Consider the following 23,880-nt stretch of genomic DNA (forward strand, 5'->3'; position numbering starts at 1 on the left):
AAATGAATAATCTACTTTTCATCGTACACATCGCGGGCGTTATTAAATTAGTATAAATGTCAGGGGTTCTCAACCGTATCCAATATTTTCTTATTTAAATTGAAAAAAAAAACTTTCTAAGCGTATGAACTCCAGATTACATTGCATTAGTTTATATGGCAGGGCTTATCAACCGTCTCCAAAATTTTCTTTATTTCAAATGAATAATCTACTTTTCATCGTACACATCGCGGGCGTTATTAAATTAGTATAAATGTCAGGGGTTCTCAACCGTATCCAATATTTTCTTATTTAAATTGAAAAAAAAACTTTCTAAGCGTATGAACTCCAGATTACATTGCATTAGTTTATATGGCAGGGCTTATCAACCGTCTCCAAAATTTTCTTTATTTCAAATGAATAATCTACTTTTCATCGTACACATCGCGGGCGTTATTAAATTAGTATAAATGTCAGGGGTTCTCAACCGTATCCAATATTTTCTTATTTAAATTGAAAAAAAAACTTTCTAAGCGTATGAACTCCAGATTACATTGCATTAGTTTATATGGCAAGGCTTATCAACCGTCTCCAAAATTTTCTTTATTTCAAATGAATAATCTACTTTTCATCGTACACATCGCGGGCGTTATTAAATTAGTATAAATGTCAGGGGTTCTCAACCGTATCCAATATTTTCTTATTTAAATTGAAAAAAAAACTTTCTAAGCGTATGAACTCCAGATTACATTGCATTAGTTTATATGGCAAGGCTTATCAACCGTCTCCAAAATTTTCTTTATTTCAAATGAATAATCTACTTTTCATCGTACACATCGCGGGCGTTATTAAATTAGTATAAATGTCAGGGGTTCTCAACCGTATCCAATATTTTCTTATTTAAATTGAAAAAAAAAACTTTCTAAGCGTATGAACTCCAGATTACATTGCATTAGTTTATATGGCAGGGCTTATCAACCGTCTCCAAAATTTTCTTTATTTCAAATGAATAATCTACTTTTCATCGTACACATCGCGGGCGTTATTAAATTAGTATAAATGTCAGGGGTTCTCAACCGTATTCAATATTTTCTTATTTAAATTGAAAAAAAAAACTTTCTAAGCGTATGAACTCCAGATTACATTGCATTAGTTTATATGGCAGGGCTTATCAACCGTCTCCAAAATTTTCTTTATTTCAAATGAATAATCTACTTTTCATCGTACACATCGCGGGCGTTATTAAATTAGTATAAATGTCAGGGGTTCTCAACCGTATCCAATATTTTCTTATTTAAATTGAAAAAAAAAACTTTCTAAGCGTATGAACTCCAGATTACATTGCATTAGTTTATATGGCAGGGCTTATCAACCGTCTCCAAAATTTTCTTTATTTCAAATGAATAATCTACTTTTCATCGTACACATCGCGGGCGTTATTAAATTAGTATAAATGTCAGGGGTTCTCAACCGTATCCAATATTTTCTTATTTAAATTGAAAAAAAAACTTTCTAAGCGTATGAACTCCAGATTACATTGCATTAGTTTATATGGCAAGGCTTATCAACCGTCTCCAAAATTTTCTTTATTTCAAATGAATAATCTACTTTTCATCGTACACATCGCGGGCGTTATTAAATTAGTATAAATGTCAGGGGTTCTCAACCGTATCCAATATTTTCTTATTTAAATTGAAAAAAAAAACTTTCTAAGCGTATGAACTCCAGATTACATTGCATTAGTTTATATGGCAGGGCTTATCAACCGTCTCCAAAATTTTCTTTATTTCAAATGAATAATCTACTTTTCATCGTACACATCGCGGGCGTTATTAAATTAGTATAAATGTCAGGGGTTCTCAACCGTATCCAATATTTTCTTATTTAAATTGAAAAAAAAACTTTCTAAGCGTATGAACTCCAGATTACATTGCATTAGTTTATATGGCAAGGCTTATCAACCGTCTCCAAAATTTTCTTTATTTCAAATGAATAATCTACTTTTCATCGTACACATCGCGGGCGTTATTAAATTAGTATAAATGTCAGGGGTTCTCAACCGTATCCAATATTTTCTTATTTAAATTGAAAAAAAAAACTTTCTAAGCGTATGAACTCCAGATTACATTGCATTAGTTTATATGGCAGGGCTTATCAACCGTCTCCAAAATTTACTTTATTTCAAATGAATAATTTATTTTTTATCGTACACATCGCGGGCGTTATTAAATTAGTATAAATGACAGGGGTTCTCAACCGTATCCAATATTTACGTATTAAAATTGAAAAAAAAAACTTTCTAAGCGTATGAACTGCAGATTACATTGAATTAGTTTATATGGCAGGGCTTCTCAACCGTCTCCAAAATTTTCTTTATTTCAAATGAATAATTTACTTTTTATCGTACACATCGCGGGCGTTATTAAATTAGTATGAATGACAGGGGTTCTCAACCGTATCCAATATTTACGTATTTAAATTGAAAAAAAAAAAACTTTCTAAGCATATAAACTGCAGATTATATTGCATTAGTTTATATGGCAGGGCTTCTCAACCGTCTCCAAAATTTACTTTATTTCAAATGAATAATTTATTTTTTATCGTACACATCGCGGGCGTTATTAAATTAGTATAAATGACAGGGGTTCTCAACCGTATCCAATATTTACGTATTTAAATTGAAAAAAAAAACTTTTTAATCGTATTGCAGATGTCATTGAATTATATGTATATATATATATATATATATATATATATATATATATATATATATATATATATATATATACATATAATTCATATATATATACACCACCAGCAGCATAAAACGGAACGCTTGTGAATTTTGCGACATACGTGTTTGTTCTAATCATTACTTCGTTATTTGTAAATTTATCTTAGTTATTTCTTCTGTATATTGGTAAAAAAACGTAATTCTCTTTAACTATGTACAAAATACAGTTATCTTGTATGTATGCAAAATAAAACAGACTTAGGTACAAAAAACCCGTAATATACCTGCTAAGGGTACGCCTTTGTTCATTGTGCGTCAAATGCTTTCAAACATTGAAAAGATCATGCTCAGCTGACACCTTTTGCTGTATGATTGTTCTAAGGGTAATTATGGGTTTAATAGTTTTTATTTTATAAAATTGATGGATTTAATATTTAATTTTGAATTTTTAAATTAACAATATCGATTCTTCAGAAATTGGTCGCTGCAGGGATATTTCGTATTTGAAAGCGAAGAAGGTGTCCATGCGAAAAATTGCCAGAATATAGTGTTTCGGTAAACACAGTTTCGAGAATAACTCCGGAGTTTAGTTCTTGTACTAACTTCTCGGTTTTGGCTTGGAAACCTTGAAGGGCTTTCAAGAACTTCCACAGGTTTGGAAATTGGGCTCCAATTGTATAGCCAACTTTCATATGGAAGCCTTCCACTTCGTTGTCCGTTTTTCCATAATTATGTAATATTCGGTCTCGAACATTCCATATGTCTATGGAAGCTACACGAGGTTCACGTCTGACATATGGCCAAATGCGCAAGTAACGGGTTGCTTTTTCCATCTGTCCCAAAGTACCTACAGAAAAATCCAGGAATTGGGATTATCTGAATTTTACGATAATCAGGAAAATGCAATTAAATTTAAAATGGTATTGGCATTAGCATTTGTTCCCCCAGAAAATGTAGTCGAAAGCTGGGAGGAACTCCTCCAAATTCTCAACCCATGGCTATTGGCACAAGAACGAGAAATCCAACAGAAGGTCGATGATTTCCTCATGTATTTTGAGGTTAATTACATTTGGAAAATCATTTAACCAACCCTAACTACATAAAAAATGTTAAGATTCCTAGAAAAAGATTTGGTCGAAGCATATGCGCTTCAATACTTCGAAGACAATAGGTTCTTTTGAGCTGAAAAATAAAATTCGATTTACAATCATTTTATTTTAACCATGCATTTTTTTTTCTCAACGTGTGAATTTGATTAGCAAAAAGTTGAATTTGATTTACAAAGGAGTGAATACGTAATAAATAATAAATGTAATTATTTAAAAATTCATCATTATCAGTATATAATAAAAAGAAGACAGTAGACATTTCCATGTTTTAATATTCATATAAATTATTGATATATTAATTATCTATTAACATATGTACAGTCCATCCTAAAATGCCGATGTAACACAAAACCGGACTACGGAATGACCTTAAAAACAAAATTAATTATGGTTGAAAATTATAATACATTGCTTGAAAGATAGTCTTCTTGATAAATATTGTGGTTCTAGCTTATTTGCCATAATTTTAAAGCCTATAAAATAATTTTTCGTAAACTGGTCAAGTACGGTTTGCATATTGCAAGGTAAGGTTTTTTCTATATTCATTGAAGCTCAGGGTGCTATTAGTGCTAAATTAAAAAGAACCTGGTTCGTGTTTAATTTTTACGACCCCCCCCCCTCGGTTTTTTTTTTACTAAAAAAAATTCGGGTGTGACCAACCCATGACTTTATCTATGTATTTGAGGAATATAAGAAGGTAACAAAACAAAATTCGATATTGAACTGATGACTATGATAGCGATACAAATTGAGCGAAAATGTATGGAAACTTGCACAAAACAAAAAAAGTTCTACTTCCGGTTGTCAGATTTTGTTCAAATTTTTTTTATTACTAAAAATCACTATCAGTATTATACTCATTAAATATTTAGAAAATAAAAATAATTTTAAGGGTCAAAATAAAATAATGAAATATTGTTTTAAAAAAAAATACTACTACTTCCGGTTTACAAATTCTGACCAAAACCCTACCAGCTCTAAGTTAGTACATAAAGGATAGAAATATAAATTTTCAGCTTAATACGTTCAGGGGTGTGGACAGAGTAGTGGGCACAACATTTTCAACCTTTCTAAGAGAAAAAAACCCACTTCCGGTTTATAAAATTTAATAATTTTTTTTTCTTTTCATCAAATTGCTACAAGAATTATACTTGAATTTTTTGTGACGAAAACACATGTTTAAGGGGTCGAAAAAAATAGTGGAAGAAAAATCGTACAAAAGTTAACTACCACTTCCGGTTGACAAATACTTACTAAATTTTATTTATAACTTGGTATTAAGCTTAAACTTTTAGATATGAAATTTCAGTTCAATAAACTAAAAGGTTTCTGAGAAAAACATAAAAAACCTCGATTCTCTCGAGTAAAAGTACTACTTCCGGTTCAGATAGAAATATTTAAAAAATATAAGGTTATAAAAATTATTATTTCTATCATATTTAAAAAAAATTCAGTCTGATTCAGCTAGTGGTTTGGGAGATAATTGAATTCAAAAACTTAAAAAAAAGAGGACACCTATAAGGGGAGGTACCATTTCCGGTCAACTTAAAAATTTGAAAAAAAATTACGACGTGTCGATAAGAATTTCATTAACCGATACTAAGTTTCATTTCGATAGGACTAACGGTGCTAAAAATATCCCCAAAATACACACACACACACACACATTTTTTCTAGATCATGAATACGTGATCAGCGATCGATTCTGAGTTCGAATCAGTCAAAATCTCGAGTTCGAATTTTCGTATGATCACAAAACTTCATCTATTGTTACTACGTACATAGATAAAGTATTAAGTTGTATCCTAATATTGGTAGTTCAAATATTTATAAAAAAAATCAAATAATAATAAATATTCTCACTTGAACTAATCTCTTCAACATCTTTGATTTTGCCTAATCCTCTTCAACATCTTTGATTTTGCAAAACCCGTGTTTGTGTGTCAACAGTAACATTTCCTTTTAGCAATTCTAAATCCATGTATGTCAAAAAACTATCAATTTTTAACATGTGAATTTAGAGATCACTATTCATTTAAGCTGAGTTCCCTCATTTTATGTATCCTCAAGTGTGTATGGTCAATAGTTTAAAGAATGTTTTCTTTCGAAGTTTTGGGTGGTTTTAGATAAAAAAGCCAATAAATTTCACTAAACGTCTTTTAAGTTTTGAATGTGCTCAGATTACTATTCGAGTGTTAGAACGAGATTCTGCTCACAATATTTGGAATACAAAATTTTATGTGAAATTTTAGTCAAAATATTTTTTAATTGTACTCGAAAAACAATGTTTATATCAATCAAAGTGCCAGGGTGGCGATTTGATTTAAAAGTTATATTATTAAACTTTCTAGCCATAACAATAAAACAATAACAACAAAATATTTCTTAACAATAACAATAAAACTTGACTCTTATATATAGTTCAATGCACGACATTTTATAAATTATAAATTAATTACATACATATATGTATATTTTTCTATAATAAATGTGATCGAGCTTATCAACTGTGAATAGCTAAAAATTATTATTCCATTGCTACAAACCGACGTTGAAGAGGACATTGAAGAGATTTCGAACCCACCATTTGCCTATTGTCCTAGGGTTTTACGCAAAGAAAAAAATGCATTCAATAGCCTCTAACATGAGGGTAGTAAAATTTTATAACCCATTTGTCTTTTTACATATTTTCGTCCATTTGTGTAGACAATTCATCTGTCAATCATAGAACTAATTTCAAAATATATTATTGTTTTGCCATCTCTATTCAACGCGCGTGATTTTTTTTACATTTACATTTTAATTGTCTTTTACATGTCAAAATTAAATTTTGTATGCAACCCTTACGCATAATAGTTAGTTGTAAATGATGCAATATTAATGTGAAACATAAAGGAGGTATGTAAAAATAATTTTAGCTGTAAATTTCTAATGTCTGCCTTTTTTACATACCTCCTTTTTTCTACAATACAATGTCCGATTCATACATTTGTTTTTTTGCTAAACACTAAGTAAAATCTCTCCATCGTTAATCCGAATAGTCGTAATTCGAGACTTGACTGTAAAATAATACATTAAATTTATCTAAATTAATATTTGATATTCTTGCCTTGTAATTGTATAATGAAATATTAAGTTTAAAAAAAACTTTCATTATACATATAGCTTGCGAATGTACACTAGAAGACTTATTTGCAGAAGAAATAAAATAATTGCATTTTTAAACAAAATTTTGGAAAAAAATTATGTGAATTTGATTTAGAGACGCCGTAAAGGTCACATTCAATGTTAAAACTCGAAGTACACGTGACCGCTGGTTGGGAACTGTTTTATCAAAATAAAACGTGGCGTTCAACGTTTATTTATTTATATATTATCTTAGCTATAAAGCTAATTTTAAAAATACATCTTAATTACTTAACTCTAAATAACTCTAAAATTTATAATTATCTTATATGTACTGTCCCTCACAGAGGTCTTCGCACCTCTGTGAGGGTGTTAAACTAATTCAATGACATACGCTTAAAAAGTAATTTTTTAAATTTAAATAAGTAAACATTGGATACGGTTTAGAACCCCTGACATTTAAACTAATTCATTGACATCTGCAATACGCATAAAAACTTTTTTTTTTCAATTTAAATAAGAAAAAATTGGATACGGTTGAGAAGCCCTGCCATATAAACTAATTCAATGTAATCTGCAGTTCATACGCTTAGAAAGTTTTTTTTTTTTCAATTTAAATACGTAAATATTGGATACGGTTGAGAACCCCTGTCATTTATACTAATTTAATAACGCCCGCGATGTGTACGATAAAAAGTAAATTATTCATTTGAAATAAAGTAAATTTTGGAGACGGTTGAGAGGCCCTGCCATATAAACTAATGCAATGTAATCTGCAGTTCATACGCTCAGAACGTTTTTTTATTTCAATTTAAATACGTAAATATTGGATACGGTTGAGAACCCCTGTCATTTATACTAATTTAATAACGCCCGCGATGTGTACGATAAAAAGTAAATTATTCATTTGAAATAAAGTAAATTTTGGAGACGGTTGAGAAGCCCTGCCATATAAACTAATTCAATGTAATCTGCAGTTCATACGCTTAGAAAGTTTTTTTTTTTCAATTTAAATACGTAAATATTGGATACGGTTGAGAGCCCCTGTCATTTATACTAATTTAATAACGCCCGCGATGTGTACGATAAAAAGTAAATTATTCATTTGAAATAAAGTAAATTTTGGAGACGGTTGAGAGGCCCTGCCATATAAACTAATGCAATGTAATCTGCAGTTCATACGCTCAGAACGTTTTTTTATTTCAATTTAAATACGTAAATATTGGATACGGTTGAGAACCCCTGTCATTTATACTAATTTAATAACGCCCGCGATGTGTACGGTAAAAAGTAAATTATTCATTTGAAATAAAGTAAATTTTGGAGACGGTTGAGAAGCCCTGCCATATAAACTAATTCAATGTAATCTGCAGTTCATACGCTTAGAAAGTTTTTTTTTTTCAATTTAAATACGTAAATATTGGATACGGTTGAGAACCCCTGTCATTTATACTAATTTAATAACGCCCGCGATGTGTACGATAAAAAGTAAATTATTCATTTGAAATAAAGTAAATTTTGGAGACGGTTGAGAAGCCCTGCCATATAAACTAATTCAATGTAATCTGCAGTTCATACGCTTAGAAAGTTTTTTTTTTTCAATTTAAATACGTAAATATTGGATACGGTTGAGAACCCCTGTCATTTATACTAATTTAATAACGCCCGCGATGTGTACGATAAAAAGTAAATTATTCATTTGAAATAAAGTAAATTTTGGAGACGGTTGAGAAGCCCTGCCATATAAACTAATTCAATGTAATCTGCAGTTCATACGCTTAGAAAGTTTTTTTTTTTCAATTTAAATACGTAAATATTGGATACGGTTGAGAACCCCTGTCATTTATACTAATTTAATAACGCCCGCGATGTGTACGATAAAAAGTAAATTATTCATTTGAAATAAAGTAAATTTTGGAGACGGTTGAGAAGCCCTGCCATATAAACTAATTCAATGTAATCTGCAGTTCATACGCTTAGAAAGTTTTTTTTTTTCAATTTAAATACGTAAATATTGGATACGGTTGAGAACCCCTGTCATTTATACTAATTTAATAACGCCCGCGATGTGTACGATAAAAAGTAAATTATTCATTTGAAATAAAGTAAATTTTGGAGACGGTTGAGAAGCCCTGCCATATAAACTAATTCAATGTAATCTGCAGTTCATACGCTTAGAAAGTTTTTTTTTTTTCAATTTAAATACGTAAATATTGGATACGGTTGGGAACCCCTGTCATTTATACTAATTTAATAACGCCCGCGATGTGTACGATAAAAAGTAAATTATTCATTTGAAATAAAGTAAATTTTGGAGACGGTTGAGAAGCCCTGCCATATAAACTAATGCAATGTAATCTGCAGTTCATACGCTCAGAACGTTTTTTTATTTCAATTTAAATACGTAAATATTGGATACGGTTGAGAACCCCTGTCATTTATACTAATTTAATAACGCCCGCGATGTGTACGATAAAAAGTAAATTATTCATTTGAAATAAAGTAAATTTTGGAGACGGTTGAGAAGCCCTGCCATATAAACTAATTCAATGTAATCTGCAGTTCATACGCTTAGAAAGTTTTTTTTTTTCAATTTAAATACGTAAATATTGGATACGGTTGAGAACCCCTGTCATTTATACTAATTTAATAACGCCCGCGATGTATACGATAAAAAGTAAATTATTCATTTGAAATAAAGAAAATTTTGGAGACGGTTGAGAAGCCCTGCCATATAAACTAATGCAATGTAATCTGGAGTTCATACGCTTAGAAAGTTTTTTTTTTCAATTCAAATAAGAAAATATTGGATACGGTTGAGAACCCCTGACATTTATACTAATTCAATGACATCTTAAAATGATATTCAATGAGTCACAATGACATTCGCTTAAAATGTAATTGTTCAATTTAAATAAGAATATGTTGGTACGGTTGAGAACACCTTTAATATATAATAATTTAATAACATCCGCGATCTATACGATAAAAAGTACCATATACATCGATAAATATAATAAAATAAAAAGTTACTTTTGCCATTAAAATAGGATAATTTAGGATTTTTGAACATTTTGTCGCTTGAACATTTTTTCCGTTTACATTTTGTCGCGGGTACATTTTGTCGCGGGTACATTTTGTCGCGGGTACATTTTGTCAGTGCACTAATTTTCGGGTACATTTTGTCGTTGAACATTTTGGACTTGCACCAATTGTCGCGTCCCCCTAAAAAATAAAATATAATATCATTCGAATATGGTTTACATAAGGCATTTAAATGGGCGTAGAAAGTAAATTTTATTTATCTTATAAGGAAATATTTTAATAAATGATGTTCAGATAAATACATACATATGTACATACATACATACTCGGTTGTATTTAAATCAAATGTATCTGTTTTATTGACTATAAATTTCATATGGGCATATGTATATTGGATCAAAAAGATTATATGCTTTAAATGAAATCTGTCATGTTACTATTATTATCCTCGTAAATAGAAAATTACTTTTTTTTATTTTCAGTGAAGAATGTTTTTTTTTATAGACCTTTACATTCAGATAACTTTTTTTATATTTCAATAGTGGTTTTAACTTTTTACACAAAAGTGGATTTGATAGAGTTTTAAAACATAATATAAATTTGTTTAAAAAAATATATATAATACATATTCGATGGAAAGGATTCCAAACAGCACTAGCAAATCCCAAATAGCTTCTTACAAATGAATTATTGAAAAGTAAGGCAACAGTACTACGGGATTTCGAGGGCCTAAATAGTCTAAAAATTAAAACCCAAATTCTTATATGCCTTGCTTATTATTTAAATCAATTTGAAAACGGAAAGATAATTTATTCTCAAATAAAATACCAAGGTCTCTCAAACGATCAACCCCAAGTAATTGATAAGAAAACTAAACAATATAGGGGCACATGTCTAGATAATGTAATGTGGAAATACTTACTAGCATTGAGAACCAACTGGTTATAAAGACAGTAAATAGTAAATGACACCGAGTCTTTTTGTAAGTTTAAACAATCTTCAACAGAATTTTTTTTTAAATATTTAGTCGTTAGCAAACAGCAGAAAAGATGAGTTCAAGAAGCAGAACCCGATATAATTAATGTAAATAAGAAATAGTAGAGGACCTAAAACAGACCTTACGCACAAGCAAAATTTGATCCCTTTATAAAACATAGATAAAGTAAAAAAAAGCTCCATTCACACTTATTGGCCAGAACTTACATATATGTATATGGTAGAAATTCCATCACCTTGAAGTAATGACGTTTTACTTTTATTGTTTTTTATAAATATCGCAAACGATCTTACGCACGCACGTACGCATTTCCAAAAATGCATTAAGCACGAATTAATTGACAAAAATTTTAAAGTGGAACAATATAACAAAATGTTTGTTCTAATTGGAAAATATTTCATATGTAATGGGGGAGAGTTGATTTGTAACCCAGCCTTGTACCCCAAGTGAAGTCATCCTTTTATGTTTATTTATACATTTATGATACTATCTGTCTTCTTTATGATATTCAGCACATTTTTTCTTTGTCTTCTTTGTTTCTAGCTTGTGAGTGAAATGTCCATTAGAATTGCTAACCAAACTGCTTAATTAGTAGGCCTTTTTGGGATGATTCTCCAGTCTCTTTCTATATTTAAACTGCTGCTCTCGCTTCCTCTGTGATCGTCGATATCACATGCTATATGTATAATAATATAATATAGAACGAATCAAGGGACATCCAAAATAAATCTTTGAATAATTTCCACATAAGTTTTATAATTGGATCCCATACAACCATATCGGTTTGAAGATGAGAGTATATATTTAAATACTAGAAGTTTGTTCTACGTGGTCAGTGTAGTCTTTAAAATTTTGCTTACGTTTTGTCGAGACGTTTTTTCAATGTCAACCTTTGGTCCAGATGCATACCCAAATATTTGGCTTCTTCTGCTTGTTGAAATATCATGTCGTTCAAATTTACGGCAAGACAGATTTTCTTCTTCATCGTGAAAGTCACATGGACAGACTTTTATTGATTCATTTTGCATAGCATTTTTAAAATATAAGATAACATTGTGCACAAATTCAGCTATAAAATTATTAGAGCGTTGAATTGAATTGTGGATTTATCAATGCTGAAAATGCAATCAATCAAGCTCAATGTGAAACCAATGATGATGGAGCGTATTTGTAGCATTGCAGGCACAGAATAATTCTCATTAATTTTTAATACACTCATCAGTCATATCCTTTGTGTACAGATAATCGAAATTATATGTACATACGTCCACAGTTTTATACACATTATTATTATTTATTATTTGTATTTCAATCGAACATGTACACTCGCCTTTACAGATGGCTCAAAAGTGACATGTGTACTAGTACAGATTCAATACAATAATACAATTAATACAAACATTTTTATACAATGCGAATTCATCCAAACATCACAGTGACATCTATGGAGAAATTTCTGCAGCATTTTATTATAGAAATTGGCGAACCTCAAGACGCTGAATAACTGGAGATTTACAAGAGAGATTGGAAAGGAAGTGCCAATTCACAGGAATCGTTTTAATGAAAATCAAAAAAAATTGGCAAACTATGAAAAGATGCGATCGACTTGGAGTCACAAACCAAGGTCTGACCAACAGCTATTTGTGAGAATAGAACCGTTACCACTCCGCTCGAAATCATAATATTGTAACGTGGGAACATGAGAGAGAGAGTATTCCACTGTCTGTGTATTCGTGGGTAAACAATAGAGACCCCGGATTAGGCTAACAGGATTCAGTAAGTGCCCGAACAAAGGATACGCTGGAGTTCTCACAGACCTGGGCGAGTGCGTGCGTAAACAATAGACTTACCACGGTTACCAGACAATAGATACACAAATTGATGGGGTAAACTGTGGTATGCAACTTGTCCTTTATAAAGACACAGTAGATCAGAGTATTCTGGAGTGAGCGGTGGTTACGTGTGGACTTTGGCTTTTCATTTGGATCCTGAACTCGCCCCTACGCTGCTTTGTACATATGTACATATGTTGTATATCTGTTTTATTTCATATTCATATTATATAGCTCGGTGCAGAAGTAAACTTTATTGCATTATTATGGACAAACCGGAAACTACTCTATAAACCTGTGCATTTATATAATATATATGTACATATAAAATGTATCGAAATCTCGTAAAGTTTATGCGTTCCACAGCTTCGATACACATTTTATCGTTAATAAGATACAATAAAATTTTTGGGCTGCGCGTCGTAACTGGACAGTTTCGAACGGTCGTAATTTTCAAAATTTATACACTACAAGAACGCATTGCATTAATGGACGATTTGTGCAATACAGTGCGATATATTTATGCATTCGTTAGAAGTTTTGTCGTTTCGCGGTTAATAGTTATAACAAAGCGTATAATGTTTTATGTATTATATGTATTTATGTACGACTAGTTCACTTTGAGAGCAGTTAAATTAAGTTTAGCCATTATACTTGGATAAGTGTGTACTACAATTTATGTATGTATATAAAAGTTCTTCTTGTGGATAATGCAGTATAGCGTGTCGTCGCAGATTGGATTGCTTTTACAATTTTTATAATAGATGCAATTTCAATTTTGTGATTATTCACATGTATACATAAATACATCTGAATTCATTTTAAATTATTATTCGAGCCCCGGTTTGACCTCGATTGAAAAGAATCATACGCTTTAAGATTCGAAGTATTTCTGCTGGTCAGACTATGATATTTTTGACTTTTTTATAATTTCCCATTTAAGTTTGCCAATTTATCTGTCGTCATTTTTGAAATGGTTCTTTCTCCAAATTGGCCACCTACCGCCCATTTGTCAGCACTATTGAATATAATTTACAACGTATATAATTTATATATGGTAAACGGACAATTTCGCTCACGACAATCGTGAAAATCCGAATACGAAATATCTGGCACTCGAATTCTCGTTAGCGTGATAGTTCGCGTATGTTACTCTCAATGGGTGGAATTTTTGAGTTCGAGATTATCGCGACGTGTGCGAAATTGTCACCAAACCAATTCATATATAATACACACATTTGACCATATATGTATGCTATTTGGGGCAACCTGTAAGAAACCATGGTAAATACATATAAATTTAAAAAAAAATTACACTATGCATATTTATGCATAGTACTAGTGTTGATTTTATATTTTAATTTAGTAAATAGGTATATGACTTTGAATAAGCTCTGCTGATATATTTTCATCTATGAGTACAATGTATGTATGTATATGTATTTGTAATGAAGTGCTTTAAATTACTCTATATTAAGTTCTTAGCGAGTAAAATTGATAATTCTACAATTGAGTTAAGCCTAATTTAAGATCCATCTAGATTATATAAACATAACGAGCACGAACACCATTTCAAAAGGGATTTGGCAATAAAAACAAACTGTTGCCAATTTTATGTCTATGTATGTATTCGCTCTGTTCGTCGTGCTCCACCTGCTCGTCTTGTTCGTCATACGTGTTTCCTAATTTAGAATAGAAATTAAAATTGTTTCTCTTCCTTCTTCAAAAACCACTTCATCGCCGCGCATTTTTTAAACACCTCTATCATTTTTTTTACAAACCTCTTTTATGTTTCACTTACGATTATTTTAAACTACAGATTTTTTCAACTGAATTAGTTTTAAAAATTACTTGTTGACCTCGTTATAAATCAACAAAAATGAATCTAAAGTGTAGTGACTATGTATGTGCAGGCGAACGCGGGGAGATTGTGACCTAGCTCAAGCACTCACCGGTGGTCGCACGGCAATGAAGTGATTAAGAGAAACAATTTTAATTTCTATATTGTTTTTACGATATTTTCAATTCTTATGTGATTAAATATTATATTTAGAAGAGCTGGTAATATTGAAATTTTTCAAACATAGCTATTTCATAACTCTCCAAATCTCGTTATTCCACTTGCTGGAAAGCTGTTTTACGTAATTTATGTATGTATTCGAGTTTAATACTATTGTTTTATGCATGTTTCAGCGTTGCATATCATGAGCTACATCCTGCTATACATGTCGGCTTGTATAAATCCAATAATATACGTGATCATGAATAAGCAGTACAGGCAGGCTTACAAATCCGTCCTGTTGTGCAAATCTCCACGACTTCTGTTCACGCCGGCCCCCAGCAGCAAAGGAGGTTCGTTAAACAGCTTATTTTCACATATAAAATTACACACAGTATCGCCGTGGGAAATTTACATACAAAGCGCTCGGTTCACGAAGGCGGTCTCATTTTCCGGAGGGCACGGAAAATTAACGCAAATTCTACGTAGAGGATGAGGGAAATTTGCGTGGTGCGCGTTGGATCGTGAAAAATCGCATTCGTTTGCCGGGTTGCTCCAGAACGGTTTAACACATAGTACGAAAGTCAGGTATGTCAAACCTTTTCGATATTCACTCGAGACGCTACCGAAGCGTCTTCTTGGAATTTCTGAAACGGATTCTCGAGTGAAAAGCGCGCCTCGGCGGAAAATTCCCTTCGGCTCACACAAATAAACACAATAGTGCAAAATAGGCGAGCGTTGGAAATTTTCCGGATTTCCGGATGTCTATTCAAATATGATGAAAATACATATGCCTATTCACAGATCATGGTTTTCGTGGAAATAACGATTTTATTATTATATTTAAAATCGTGTGAGTTGGACTCTTCCTTTTATTCCCATCATGAATACGTCTCTCCAAATCAGGGCTTGCAAAACCTGTAAATTATTCGTAGTATGATTTTTTTGTAACTTATTTATGTACATACATATAACTTTGACTTATTTGTATAATGTACCTTCGTTAATGTCTTATATACATTTTTTATTACATATATACATCATATGTGCCATTACAGGAATTACCTCAAAATGACATACCTACATAAAAAGTCTCTTTTGAAATTATATATTAAATATATGTATGTATATATAAGTTTTCAACCGAATCAAGATTTAGACGATTAAAGACGACTGATATCAAATACATATGTATATATGTACATACGTTTGTGTAAAATCTTTTGGATAAACATAAATACGTAGAACACTTTGTATGCATAATACATACGTAGATATTTATATTAAACAATCTTGTATTCGCAAATTTACCCAGCCCTGCTTAGGTTCAAATATCATTTCGACAAATACTAAATCAAAGGAATCGAAAAGTTAAATTTCATATTATCAATTTACGATTGTATTTCATCACGAAATCTAGGTATGGATTTTCAAAAATGCGTATACACAACTTAAAGAATGTTAAATAAGCTGCTTTTTCTCATATAGAAAGCGTTCGAACAAATTAAGCGAAACTTTTCCTTTCACAAATATATAATACATACATATTTAGATTGCGGAAACAATTTATAGAGCAAATTTCCGAAATTCCATCCATGTAAAATAATCAAAAAGCAGTTACTTTTACGAGAGTGTATTTAATGGATAAACTTTTTCAACTATAAGTTTAATATTTTGCGTTTTAGTATTTGTATTTTGCTGACAAAATATGTACATCAGGAAATTCAGTACACTCCGAGGAAAAGATTCGCGTAGTAAATTAGCACCAATTAATATTTTTGCGCGAAAACGACTCAGTTTCAGTATTGTTAAGCCAAACAGATGGGGCGGACTCCCCCTCCCCTCTCTCTCTCTCTCTCCTTCTCGTTCTCCATTCGATAATGATGATGATTATGACCATAATATTAATAATAATAATAATAAATTAAATAATAAACCGTCGTCGGCCAATTAAAACGAGCCAACAGCTCGTGAAAATTCCCCTTTCTCCGCTTCTAACGACCTGTCTATTGTGAACGTTGTGGAAAAGTCCGCGTAATTGACGCGATTTCCGGCATTTTCCGTCCAACTGAGTTTTTCTTGCCGATGCCATCGGCGAAGAACTGTTGGGGAAGGGGGGAAATGTGATGATGGGGAGGGGGGTGGAAAGTGTTCATAAATTCCAAACCGCGCTTTTATATACAATATTAACATTGACATAAATAGGCCATTTCACAGTTAATAATTTGCTCGTAAATAGTATTATATATTTATTTCGTGACGCGAGTTCGGTTCGAGCGGGAAAATTGTTAAATTTTCAACGGCTTTATATTCAATTCTTGAAGTTTTCCACTCAAGGCTTAATTTCAAAGTAATGCTTAATGCGAAAACGTTCGTGCTGAATTGGCCGTCGTTAGATTTTATATCAAAATAAAATGGTTCGTTTACATAAACATAATGTGTATAAAAATTGATGCAATATTCTTTATATCACAACGGCGTATTTTTTCTCAAAATTTTCATTTGTCAAATAGGCCTATTTTATCTGTTGTACTCTATGGTCTATGGTCCTAATTTAATTTCAGTGTTTCCTATTGTATATAAAAATAATAATACATATAAAAAGCGAAAGGATGTATGAATGTATGTGGGTATGTGGTGAGGGCATCGACAAGTATAGAGATATCAAAAAACAAATTTTATAATTATCGAGAGTTATTATACATATGTAGGTATACGATTATGATGACGGTTTCAAGTACGATCACTTCGTTTCCAACATTGATATTGTAGTTATTATTATACAAAGACATATATGTACAGTGTATATTTTGAATCGAAAGATTTACAATATGTATACATACATATATACATATAATATTTCACATAAAATTGTTATGCTTACATAGTAGACTAACGTTAAAAACACACTTAAAAATACGGAACGGGACCCGTACGTAAACTCAAGCAGTAAGAGGAGTATTTTTAAAGCGCAGGGTGTGTACTTTTTATTGTCATTGTAAAATACGATCTTAGTTTCTCCTACATTTCTTCAAATATGGGAATTGCTATAGATAAAAAAAAATTAAGACACCAATCCAATTTTAATAAACGTAGTGATATATAAAACTGACCCAATCAACACATACATATGTATGTACTATTACGGGAAAAAATTCGTAAACAAAATATAAATTTTTGACATAAAAATTCCCTAGATAATTAATTATAACAGCTTAAACATGGCGAAACTAATAATAAATATCCATTTGTTTTTTTATTAAATTTATTTGAATCGAAAAAATTTAATATTCAACCAAGTGAATTGTCGTTATAGAAACAACCAAAGATACAAACATACAAAGTCTCTTTCGAAATTATATATTACTAGCTGTATTACCCGGCTTCGCTCAGTGTTTATAATATAAACCGCTTAAACATGACTAAGCTAATTTAATTAAAAAAAAAAAAAAAATTTAAAAATTTAAAAAAAAAATTTAAAAAAAAATTTAAAAAAAAATAAAAAAAAAATAAAAAAAAAATCAAAAAAAAAATCAAAAAAAAAATTTAAAAAAATCAAAAAAAAAAATCAAATTTTTTTTTGCCTTCTAGGGCTTCGCCCTTGGCACCCCCCTGAGCCTTTGCCTTCTAGGGCTTCGCCCCTCCACGCCCCATGAGCAATTGCCGTTTAGGGCTTCGCCCCCATGATCAGTTGCCCTTTAGGGCTTCGCCCCTCCGCGCCCCCATGATTCAAAGCCGTCTAGGGCTTCGCCCCCCTTAGTTAATGCCTTTTAGGGCTTCGCCCCCCGCGCCCCCAAGATTAATTGCCGTTTAGGGCTTCGCCCCCCTTAGTAAATGCCTTTTAGGGCTTCGCCCCTCCGCACCCCCATGATTAAATGCCGTCTAGGGCTTCGCCCCCCCTAGTTAATGCCTTTTAGGGCTTCGCCCCCCGCGCCCCCAAGATTAATTGCCGTTTAGGGCTTCGCCCCCCTTAGCTAATGCCTTTTAGGGCTTCGCCCCTCCGCACCCCCATGATTAAATGCCGTCTAGGGCTTCGCCCCCCCTAGTTAATGCCTTTTAGGGCTTCGCCCCCCGCGCCCCCAAGATTAATTGCCGTTTAGGGCTTCGCCCCCCTTAGTAAATGCCTTTTAGGGCTTCGCCCCTCCGCACCCCCATGATTAAATGCCGTCTAGGGCTTCGCCCCCCCTAGTTAATGCCTTTTAGGGCTTCGCCCCTCCGCGCCCCCATGATTAACTGCCGTTTAGGGCTTCGCCGCCCTTAACTAATGCCTTTTGGGGCTTCGCCCCTCCGCACCCTCATGATTAAATGCCGTCTAGGGCTTCGCCCCCATGATCAGTTGCCTTTTAGGGCTTCGCCCCTCCGCGCCCCCATGATTCAAAGCCGTCTAGGGCTTCGCCCCCATTATCAGTTGCCTTTTAGGGCTTCGCCCCTCCGCGCCCCCATTATTAAATGCCGTTTAGGGCTTCGCCCCCCTTAGTTAATGCCTTTTAGGGCTTCGCCCCTCCGCGCCCCCTTTATTAAATGCCGTTTAGGGCTTCGCCCCCCTTAACTAATGCCTTTTTGGGCTTCGCCCCTCCGCACCCTCATGATTAAATGCCGCCTAGGGCTTCGCCCCCCTTAGTTAATGCCTATTAGGGCTTCGCCCCTCCGCGCCCCCATGATTAAATGCCGTCAAGGGCTTCGCCCCCATGATCAGTTGCCGTTTAGGGCTTCGCCTCATAAGGCTGCGCCCCATGGGGCTTCGCCCCATGAGGCTGCGCCCCCTTCGGGGCCCCATGCGGCTAAGCTCCATAAGGCGGCGCCCGATAAGGCGGCGCCCCATAAGGCGGCGCCCCATAAGGCAGCGCCCCATAAGGCGGCGCCCCATATGGCGGCGCCCCATAAGGCGGCGCCCCATGAGGCTGCGCCCCCTTCGGGGCCCCATGGGGCTGCGCCCCATGAGGCTGCGCCCCCTTTGGGGCCCAATGAGGCTGCACCCCCTTCGGGGCCCCATGAGGCTGCGCCCCCTTTGGGGCCCCATGGGGCTGCGCCCCATGAGGCTGCGCCCCCTTCGGGGCCGCATGCGGCTAAGCTCCATAAGACGGCGCCCCATAAGACTGCGCCCCATAAGACAGCGCCCCAAAAGGCTACGCCCCATGAGGCTGCGCCCCCTTCGGGGCCCCATGTGGCTAAGCTCCATAAGGCGGCGCCCCATAAGGCGGCGCCCCATAAGGCGGCGCCCCATAAGGCGGCGCCCCATAAGACTGCGCCCCTAAGGCTGCGCCCCATAAGACTGCGCCCCATAAGGTTGCGCCCCATAAGGCTGCGGCCGATAAGGCTGTGCCCCATAAAGCTGCGCCCCCTTTTGAGCCCCATGGGGCTGCGCCCCATGAGGCTGCGCCCCCCGGGCCCCCTTCGGGGCCCCACGGGGCTGCGCCCCTTGTGGCGCCCCTGGCGGGGCCCCATGAAACTACTCGCCTTGCGCCCCCGCGGGGGTGAATCCATTGAAATGAAAAAAAAAATCGGCGCCCATGGATCGAAAAAAAAAAAATCGAATCACGTGTTCGATGACGTCACCGATCTACGGACGATGACGACGACCAAGGATATTTACATACAAAGTCTCTTTCCAAATTATAGATTAGATATTTTTCATGATAAGCGCACAGTGGACTAAAGAAAGAAATAAGTTGAAAATTTCCACTGTTCGGGGCATTTTAAGCGTAGTACATAAAAACAAAAATATTTCATATTTAGAATTTTATAAAGAAATAAAAGAAAATAAGAAAGTTTTGCAACAAATTGGCAGTGTAGATAAATATAGCAACAGAGATGATGAAATTGAGAATGAGAATGAGGATGATTAAATTCAACAATTATTTTTAAGCCCACTTTTCATGTTCCTAACTACATACATATGTATGTTCGGGTTATTATGAAAGTGGAATAAATAAGTCATTCAATATTTCGTTTGAGATAATTGGACTTTTATGTAAGTTTGTTGTAAAAATTATTTTGATAATTAATGATAAACATATATTTATAAATTATGATTCTTAGCCACACAGATATAATATTTCCTGTACTGGTGGAATTTTACGTTTACCTTATAAGATAATGGTATTTTTGGTACCTGCTATTATTTTTTAAATGCTTTTTATTATTACTAAATTATGTTAATAATACATCTTATATCTATTTTAATAGCTACTGATCAACTGATTATTTTCTATTTAACAATTTTAATTTAACTTTGTTAGTAATCATAGTATTATATTATTCTAATGTTAATGTACAGCTTAATAGGAAAAAAGGAGCTCAAAAACCTATTTTACAATTCTTATAAATGCTCATAATACATCTAATACATAATATTAATTAAAGACCCACTAAAGTCGACGATCTAAAGGAGATTGTGCTTAGGTAATCTGTGTTTATACCTGAAGGGTACTTATTTCAATAATAATCGGCACAATTATAAAGAAAATTGTAAAAATTAACATTTTTTTGTTAAATATTGTCTTTTTTTGTCCATGACACTTGGCAACCCTAGGTACGACTATACATAGTATTAGCATGCTTCAGCTCAAAAACATCTTTGTAGGCTTAGCCCTACCTCAGCCACTATGTCGAAATGTTTACATTGCATCATACGGCAACAAAGTGAGTGATGAAGGAACATGAAGAGAACGCTCATAATGTTTCCTTAATCAAATCTGACAAGTTATATCAAAATTTCAACTAAGCATTTAGCATGTGTCATCGTGACGGCGTCGTAAATGGTCCAGAGGTAGACTAACCGACTCATCGGCGTAAAAATGATTTATTCATACATTCACAACGACGCTAAAATCAAAATGAATTTTTCATAAATTTAAATATATGTATGTACTTGAAACTGTCTGCGAAGCACAGTTGAGCGATTTCAACAAGCTCAGAACAAATATCCAAAGCTAAGCAGAATAATTACAAGCAAACATATTCAGATGAATGTGAACGTGCAGAGTTATATTATTTCAGCTGATTGCACGGTTTAAAATGACATAGAAATAAATTTGGCGTCACGCTAAAAGCAATCGTTTAAAATATTTTGTTGACGCCATAAAAGCCGCTTCTGTTCAAACTAAAACACACCAAATTTATAATACAAACTACCGTTGATATTCGGCGGGAATTAATATCGTCAAATATTTAGTAACCGCTCGTAAAATGGAAACTTTCAGTCGTTAACGTGAATTATCATCGAACGTTAATCTCGCCGAGATAAAAGCGTGGGTGCACTTGAAATTTTACAACGTTTTCGCAAAAATTGGTATTAATGTTTAATTCAATGTTTAATCGGTGAAATTCGAACATTGAGCGTAGTCTTGAGCAATTTTCGTCCCTGCCTACCGGCTGTTCTCAAACGTATCGCGTTTAATTAATAACGGGCTTTTCACTCTTAGACGCGTGTTCATAAATCAGGCTTTGAATTTTAGCCGCGAAAATTAGTCACGAGTGGGGAAACAAAGGTGAAAACACCGGTCATTTATAATAAATAAACACGGCTGCGGGAAAACCAGGTGTGCGAGCGCGTTCGGGAAATTCCGCACCCCTGAACAATTCGCATGTGTTTCGCTAATTGCCGAACTAGTGAGTTTGATTATTTTTTAACAGCTTAAAATGAAGCTGTGGTGATTAATTGTATTGCATTTTAAATTTGGACGCACTTGGGATTGTCAGGATCGAATTTTCCAATCACTTTTCACTTGTGAAAGGATCCCGCTGTTACATTGAAAAACTATGCTTTTTTGTTTGTATTTTTAATTTGTCGACCAAAATCTGTTTGTGCATATTATATGTTACAGTGAATTCATAATTACACTGACTTTTCAGTGGAATCATATCTTATTAAATTTTCACTGGGTATAGATGTAGTTTAACTACGAAAATTACATAGCAACTGGCCCCTATTAGTGAAATTAAAATTTTTGACAGTTGGATGATAGAAAATTGCCAATATTTTAAAATTATTTAAGACTATTGCGCCACCCCACGTCACAGCCTCGCTCCTCTCCATCCCCACTCCGATACCGCAACCACAGGTTAGGTTAAGTTAGGGTTGATTTTATTTATTTAAGGTTAGGTTAGGTTAGGTTAAGATAGGGTTGGTTTTATTTATTTAAGGTTAGGTTAGGTTAGGTTTAGATAGGGTATGTTTTATTTATTTAATACTAATAATGCACTATCGCATTATGCATTGATTTTTTTATTTATACCAAGAAGGCCTAACGGGTAAACACAATGATTGCAAATTCACTGATTTTTTTTTTTAATTTCGAGATACATAAAAACTCGAAATTTTCGAAACATCTATGGACAAATTTGCTGTATTTTTATACGAATCAGTGAAATCCGAGATACTGAAAACTTGAAAATTGCCAGATATAGGTGAGCTATGCTACTGGCTAAGTTTACTAAATGGCTCACTGTGAAAACGTTTAACTTCACATGCAATCCCGGAAAATTCGTCTAAAATCAATGTGTAAAAAGTTTTATATAATACTCCGAACTTTTCATAGTATGCATAATATATTTGTATACAATATAATTTATGTATATATGTATGTATGTAATATATCTCAACTTGACAATCGTCCTATTATTATTCGATGATGTATTACATACGAAAGTTCTCGGAAAAGGCACTCAGGTCGCTTTTCCTTTCTCAAGGGTGGGAAAATAGACGCGTTCGGCAGTCGTTGCACGCTTTGACGACCCCTCTCTTAGCATGTTTTCCCGCTAAATAATAGGCAACACTGGTTCTACCCCCCTGCTTCTTTACTCCCGTCTCGACGATAAATACGCTTGATGAATGGTTCCATTACGACCACGGGGGTAAGAGACGCCCGACCTGCATCCAGACGCCGACGTCGTCGTCGTCTTAGTCGTCGTCAATGGACCGAGACCGGAACCGGAAAAAACGACAGTGATAAATAACCAAAGCCAGGAGTCGTAAACATATTCGTAGAACGAGCATAATCGAATCGGCGACGGTGAGGGCGTGTTTTAGACGCTTTTGTTTTCTAATGTAAAAATCC

General features: G+C 34.0%; 1 protein-coding gene across 4 annotated transcripts in view; it reads left to right on the top strand.

The window, feature by feature from the left end:
• moody (G-protein coupled receptor moody) overlaps positions 1–23,880 on the top strand; it is a 101,984-nt gene that overhangs the window by 48,750 nt on the left and 29,354 nt on the right. For all 4 annotated transcript variants that reach the window (XM_077426851.1, XM_077426853.1, XM_077426850.1 and 1 more), the window contains exon 8: positions 15,016–15,174. In XM_077426851.1, the coding sequence (XP_077282977.1) occupies positions 15,016–15,174 (159 nt within the window). The remainder of the gene's footprint in view (positions 1–15,015; positions 15,175–23,880) is intronic.

Source organism: Arctopsyche grandis, chromosome 3, assembly GCF_051622035.1.
Source record: "Arctopsyche grandis isolate Sample6627 chromosome 3, ASM5162203v2, whole genome shotgun sequence".
Taxonomy (NCBI): Eukaryota; Metazoa; Arthropoda; class Insecta; order Trichoptera; family Hydropsychidae; genus Arctopsyche; species Arctopsyche grandis.